Source organism: Pelobates fuscus, chromosome 6 (genome assembly GCF_036172605.1).
Source record: "Pelobates fuscus isolate aPelFus1 chromosome 6, aPelFus1.pri, whole genome shotgun sequence".
Classification (NCBI taxonomy): domain Eukaryota; kingdom Metazoa; phylum Chordata; class Amphibia; order Anura; family Pelobatidae; genus Pelobates; species Pelobates fuscus.
This window is the reverse complement of record NC_086322.1, coordinates 10,641,121-10,647,892: the sequence shown is the minus strand read 5'-3', so window position 1 is coordinate 10,647,892 and position 6,772 is coordinate 10,641,121. Positions and strand designations below refer to the sequence as shown.

Below are 6,772 nucleotides of genomic sequence, written 5' to 3'. Positions count from 1 at the left end.
GGTTCTTCTTGTAGGGTCTAACCCCTAACCTGCACCTTGGTTAAATCTAGTGTTACTGGGTTAATCATTAAAGTGAGATTAGACAGGAATGCAAACGGAATTTCAAATATAAGGCCGAAGCAGAGAAAATTAAGCCAGAACTGACTAAAATACTCCAGATTGCATAGATTCTCTCTGTAATGGCACAAGGAAGCTACGGTAAACCATGTATGAAACTTGAACTGGGACTAACCTGAGGGCAAGCTGCGGAGTTTGCATCCATTTTCAGGTTTCTCTTAATTCTCTTTACGGCTCAGTAACAGGAAAATAGCAGGAGTGAGTTAACAATCAGACTATCGTGTCAGCGATGCAGACAGGGTTATTCACTAAACTGAGAATTGTCTGGAATTTGAAGTGGATTTCTAATGTAAGATCGAAGTGGCCAAGTTGGCTTCTTTGGCCAAAACTTTGAATTCCCAGCAATTTTCCCTTTCGTAAATAACCCTGTTAGTAACTCACCTGTACACAAGATGATGACCAAAATTCCAACAATTTAAGGATAGGGTGAGGGACAAGACAGAAAGGCTATGATAAAATATATGTGACTAGTCTCTAACCATTGCCATATGTATGACCCATGTCCCTATAGTTCTGTTTTTTTTTTTTTTGCTCTTTATTTTTGTGTTTGATTATCATTTTATCTTCCAGATGTTGAATTCTGCCAGAAATGCCCAGAAACGCAGTGGCCCAATGAAAACCAAGATATGTGTTTGCCTAAGACATTTGAATTTCTGTCCTATGAGATCGACCTTATTGCTTCAATCTTGTCCTTTTTCTCTATATTGCTTTCTGCCCTAACGACTGTAGTTTTAATAATATTTATTGTATTTGTTGACACTCCAATTGTCAAAGCGAATAATCGTAACTTGAGCTTTGTTCTCCTGGTCTCCCTTTCTTTGAGTTTCCTGTGTACGTTACTTTTCATTGGCCGTCCTGTGGATTTCACCTGTATGTTACGACATGTATCTTTTGGGATCATCTTCACAGTGGCGGTATCTTCAGTGCTGGCCAAGACTATCATCGTTGGCATTGCCTTTAAAGCTACCAAACCTGGAAACACGTGGAATAAATGGATTGGGCTAAAAACAGCAAACATCATTGTTATTTTATGCACGTTCGTTCAAGTTTTCATTTGTGTCAGCTGGTTAGCAATTTCTCCTCCATTCCAAGATGTAAATATGAATTTATTGCCCGGAAAGATTATCATAAAATGTAATGAAGGGTCTTTGATTGCTTTTTATTGCGTACTTGGCTACACTGGGCTTTTGGCGGTTGTGAGTTTCATTGTTGCTTTTCTGGTGAGAACGTTGCCAGATAGTTTTAACGAAGGTCAATACATAACCTTCAGCATGCTGGTGTTTTGCTGTGTCTGGATCTGTGCTATTCCAGCTTATCTCAGCACTGAAGGAAAGAAAATGGTACTGACGGAAATATTCGCCATACTGGCTTCAACTGCTGGACTTTTTATGTGTATATTCTTTCCAAAATGTTATATTATTGTAATAAAACCGGAGAGAAATACAAAAAAACACATACTGGGAAAAGTGAACAAGTGATGTAATAGAAATACACATTTTTATGTGCAAACAGGAAGGAATTGTGAAATTATACATGCTGCACATTTTTGACCAAAGTAGCTTGCTGTAAGAATGTCATTCGAAGAATTTGGCCTAAACTTTCATCTTACTGCTATTCTACATTTAAACAATAAACCCAATTACAAAACACCCCGGCTCTTATTCCTGTTGTGTCACATATTTATCAAAACTATTAAATCCTCTAATAAACATTTTTAGTATTTCACTCTCATTACCTATATTCCATTGGTTCTAAATAACTAAATCTTAGTCAAGAAAGTTGAGTAGGATCGCAAATGGTCAATGGAAACGTACTGATACCTCTCGTAAAATACTATTGAAGCATATATTGTATTTAATTTCTTATTCTAATTTTACTTGTATTTTTATTACATTCTGTATATTCCGTTTATTTGATGCATTGCCATAAATACGTATGTCCAAAGCATAAGGTATGGTGCAAATAGGTCCCCTTCCCCTGTCTTTTTGCAGACAGTTATTTATAACATCAGCTGATAGCTATATGATGAATGAAATGAAGGACAAATTATTATAACCCATAAAGTAGGGCTTTAAAAATTATTATAACCCATAAGGTAGGGCTTTAAGAGACACATTCAGAATCTAGTTAACAAAATAGTTAACAAAACATCAATAGTTCAACTCCACCGTTTCCATCTTTATCTTCTATACTAACCAATTTACTCCAAAATTTCTATCTTGTTTGACTAATGGTGGCTTGGAATTCCAATTTCATGCATTAATCAATACTGAAATACAGATGTTTTCTGTCTCCTATATCCTATACATCTTGAAGCGAGGCAGGGGTTGTCTCTACAGACCCACAAGCTCTCTAAACTAGATCTGGGTCATTTAGCGTTGGAGAGTGTGAGTGTTCCATTTGTATTACCTTATTGTATGTTTTTACACTATTGTAAATATCCATTATATCTTAAAGGTACATACACCAACATATGTTTTAATATGTCTGTATGAATAGAAGATAAGTACTTTCAAAGAGTATTTTAGATGTGATATGACTACAATAAATTAGGGAACTTTAATTGATTGATTATGTATTTACAAAGTATTTTACCCAGAAGCATTCTTTGATATTTCTCAAACTCTAAAGATCTCTTTGCAACGGTCACTTTAAGCACTGCACACAGCTCATCTGTCAGTCTGAAGCTACTAATTGTGGCAGCAGTTGACAGAGGGGATCCCCGGGTCCTTTTTTTTAATGTGTTGGTAAGTTTATAATAACGTACTAAGCATTATCGCCCAGTCGTGGTCATTAAAAGGATTTGAGTCTTCATATTCAGTGCTTACATAGCTCATCTGTTAGTCTGAAGCCACTAATACCTCTGGCTTCCTCATACCAGCATAGAGTTAACCCTTTTTACACATGGCAGTCTAGCTCATCAATGGGTCATCAGTGGTTTGGATTATCATGCAGTCCTTAAGAGGTTAATGAATACCATATTTGTAGAATTTTACTAACGCCATTAAATTCTACACAAGTGCCCAGGTTCAACAGACCAGATCCTGTCTCCTAAAGGTCTTCATGAGAATGGGCATATTGTAGATCTACATGCCTGGGGTCTCTGGGATATAAATTGCTATAATGTCGGTACTTTTAAAACCGTTCCTTCTGCTTGTCTATCATTAGCATGTACATTTAAATTCAGTCTAATACAATGCATTTTATTTGATGAACTGTGCATTGTAGTGAATTAAACACCAAAGTTGAAAATTCAAGTCATTCTAGCTGAATAAGTAAAAGACAATCCTGTGTGTTGCCAGAACTGATAAACTTAAAAGGACCTCAAAGCACCATAACAACTACAGCCCATTATCATAGTAAGGTGATGCATGGCTGTGTACACAGCATGTCATGCTTTTTATCAAATGTCTCATTTTGTACCAGTTTAAAAAAAAACAAAAAACAAAAAAACTGAGTTGTCCACATAGCAGCCATAGCCAAGTTCCCTTTATTACAAGTAGCCACGTTTTAGCGATCTCACTTACTTCTGATAAATATTAGAATATAGGTAAAAGGACATAACACATTTGAAGCCTAAGTATGACAATTAGTGTCAGCATTACAATTGGGATTCTCTTTGGTAATTCAGACTGGTAATTCAGTTTAGTTAGATACACCTTCTACATGTTTCATATCTCTCTAGTAAGACAAATACACATGGAAGCAACAGACCAAGGTAAAAAGTAAATGCACCTTGTAATGTTTGCCCTCATTGAAGTGTGTTGTGTTCCAAAAATAGTTGGGGCCATAACCTGGAGAGCCATGAGGTGGTCTTTAGTTTAAAGGAAGACATAGTCACCAAAACCACAATAGCGTAATGTAATGTTTATGGTGTCTACAGCATTTCCCTCCCGTGTTAGCACTGTAACCACTTCCTTTTCAGTTCATTTATCATTGCTACCTAGTACAACATCTAGTGATAGTCACTCAGTCAGTCACTAGTCCTATGTGTATCAGCTACATTTAGCATCTCCACCCTCTGCATGGAGATGCTGGATGCTCCCCATAAAGATGCACTGATTCAATGCATCTCTATGAGGAGACACTGATTGGTGCAGCACAGCATTTTACCTATGGGAAATAATTTGATTGGCGGAGATCATCAAGATTGATGATCTCAGCAATGGAGGTGGGATCACCCATTGGGAGAAAAGGTAAGTTTCAAACCTTTAATCATCACGGATAACGGGACAGGGGACCTAAAATGAGATACCTACATTATAGTGTCACAAATTCATGTTTGTAAGCTTCCATCAATTCTCCTCATTATTAATAGGAAAGTCAAAGCCCCAATATTACCAGTCCTTCTGATGTAGATTAATTTAGAAATAAACAAATATGTTTAAATGTCTATCTGTTCCTGTCCTAATCTGAGATTAATAAATTGCGTATACGCAGAAGTAAATTCAGACTGACACACGGAGTTCAGGTTAAAATAACTTCGAGGAAATTTATTAGCATCTGAAGGAAAGCGGGCTCGCAGGCCCTTATAAGGGTGAAATTGCATCATCATTGATTATCAAGATATCAGTAAATAAACATCATTAATTGGATTAATTGTTAAGTGGCTATGTCAATGTCCACCCATCAATATGATTAATTGGCTCAAAAACTAAGTGGTTAGCTAGGTGTCCTCCCACCGAGAGGTGGTATTGTTCTGGACACGGGTGTAGACGGATGGCTCAAGCGCCATCTTTCCCAGCACGAGGCTTACTCGGTGGAAAGGGGGGCTTGGGCGTCATTTTGCGTAGTTAGTGATGTCAGTCTCGTGGTCAGGTTCAGGGTTCTTTTATGAATAGAACATTTCATTAGGCCAGCTTCTCATGGCCTTCAGAGAGACTATGTTGCAAATTACAGGAGATTCAGCAATTCCGGGGTTAGTCATGTCTTTATAGAAAATACAGTCTCTATTCATTACACTAAATGCTGTTAGGAAATTCTGTCATGTAATGTAGACAAAATGGAGGGTCTGTCATAGTGATGTGGGTTAAAATGGAGGGTCTGTCATAGTGATGTGGGTTAAAATGGAGTTAGTACAATAATTCAATACAGGTTCAATAAAATAAAGATTTTCAATAATTCTACATCACTTCTACCTGTGTCCTTATATTTACTGAGTTTGAAGAGAATCTATGTGATAGCTGAGTCATATCATATCTCATGGCTGATAATCTTCTTGGGTGATCATCAGATTGTAATGATTAAACCCTTTCCACATTCCCTGAATGGTAGTTTGTTTGCCAAACATGGTACATATTATGGCACGGTAGGGCACTTCCATTCCTCCCTTTGTGACGGATGCCACCATACGTATTGTTTTTCCACCCGGGACCTCAATATCTGCGCTGGAGGAGAAGGTAGTCTGTAAAAGAAGAAGTAATAATATAAATGCCATTGTAAGAGGTTAGATTTTAGTTTTTTTTTTTATTTACAATGGTCTCACAAAGTCCCCACTTCAGCTTTATTCTTTCACCAACAAGACAAAGACATTTCCATATACAGATTTCATGCCTCTGTGAAGAGTGCTAGATATTAAAAATCAGTATGCATGTTGTGGGATGCTAAGTGGTTGGAGTAATCTAGCAGTTTTGTCCTGTCCTTTCATCTTTAAGGATGTATATCCTGTTAGATTTAATTACTGGTTACCTGTCCGTTATATTGTGTTGCAACCAAGGCTTCAAATTAATTGTATTGGCAAAAACTGGTTCATAAGTATAAACTGTTTTCAGCAGATTTTTTTTCCATTATAGCTGTATCTAATGCCAGATGAAATTCAAGCGGCCTAGCCCGATAAATGGTTCGGCAGCTAAAGAAATAAACGCCCATAAATGTACATTGGAAGAAAATGTATTAGCCTTTTTTAGTGACTAACCATATTAGCCATTATTTATTATTTTTTTAAAAAACATTTTTTTTTACACATTGTGGCCTATTTGTCCCTTTATTGGATTTTGAAAGATTGGTCTACAAAAAGCAGATGTTGAGCAAGGATGAGCAATAAAGACACTAGTAGGAATTTTGCATTAGGACCAAGATTAAACAGGTCAATGAGCATGAATGAATAACAGAATGACAAAAACTGCCTTTGGATATACGTTTTGATAACACAGTGAGAGAAAAGAAAAGACATTGAGGCGGGCAATGCCTATGTGTGGCGGGCAATGTCTACTAATAATAAACAGTGAGCAGCCAGTAGGCCAGTAGTGGTGTACAGTGATCACTCCACCAAAACGATTCAATTTAAAGCCCACACCCAATGCCCCTGGGTGAGGACACAGGAGGGATATCTGTGCCAGGTCCCACTGTATTATATTAGTGACCAGGCAGCAATGACTGTCCAGTTACTAGTTTTTTTATGACAGCGAGTGGCACTGGCTGCTAACTGTTTAGTAGAAATTCCCTGTCATGGCAGCTAGGGGCATAGAGGGGTGCTTAACCTCCCTTATACCAGGCTATAATTTTAGTTTTTTGAGCAATTTGCTGCTGTCAGCTAGTGTTGCGAGCGAGCAAATTGTAAAAAAAATAAAAAAAAAGATTTAACAACTACTTTTAATTGATGAATTTATTGAGCCCACTTATAGGAAATTATGTCCCCAATAAATAATACTCATTC

At 37.2% G+C, this 6,772-nt stretch overlaps 1 protein-coding gene across 1 annotated transcript in view; it reads right to left on the bottom strand.

Moving 5' to 3' along the window:
- Nucleotides 1–4,658: 4,658 nt before the first annotated feature.
- The window catches only part of LOC134615269 (uncharacterized), a 41,604-nt gene continuing 39,490 nt past the window's right edge, over nt 4,659–6,772 (bottom strand). Inside the window, exon 5 of the mRNA XM_063459757.1 lies at nt 4,659–5,521. Within this exon, the coding sequence (XP_063315827.1) occupies nt 5,318–5,521 (204 nt within the window). The 3' untranslated portion in view covers nt 4,659–5,317. The remainder of the gene's footprint in view (nt 5,522–6,772) is intronic.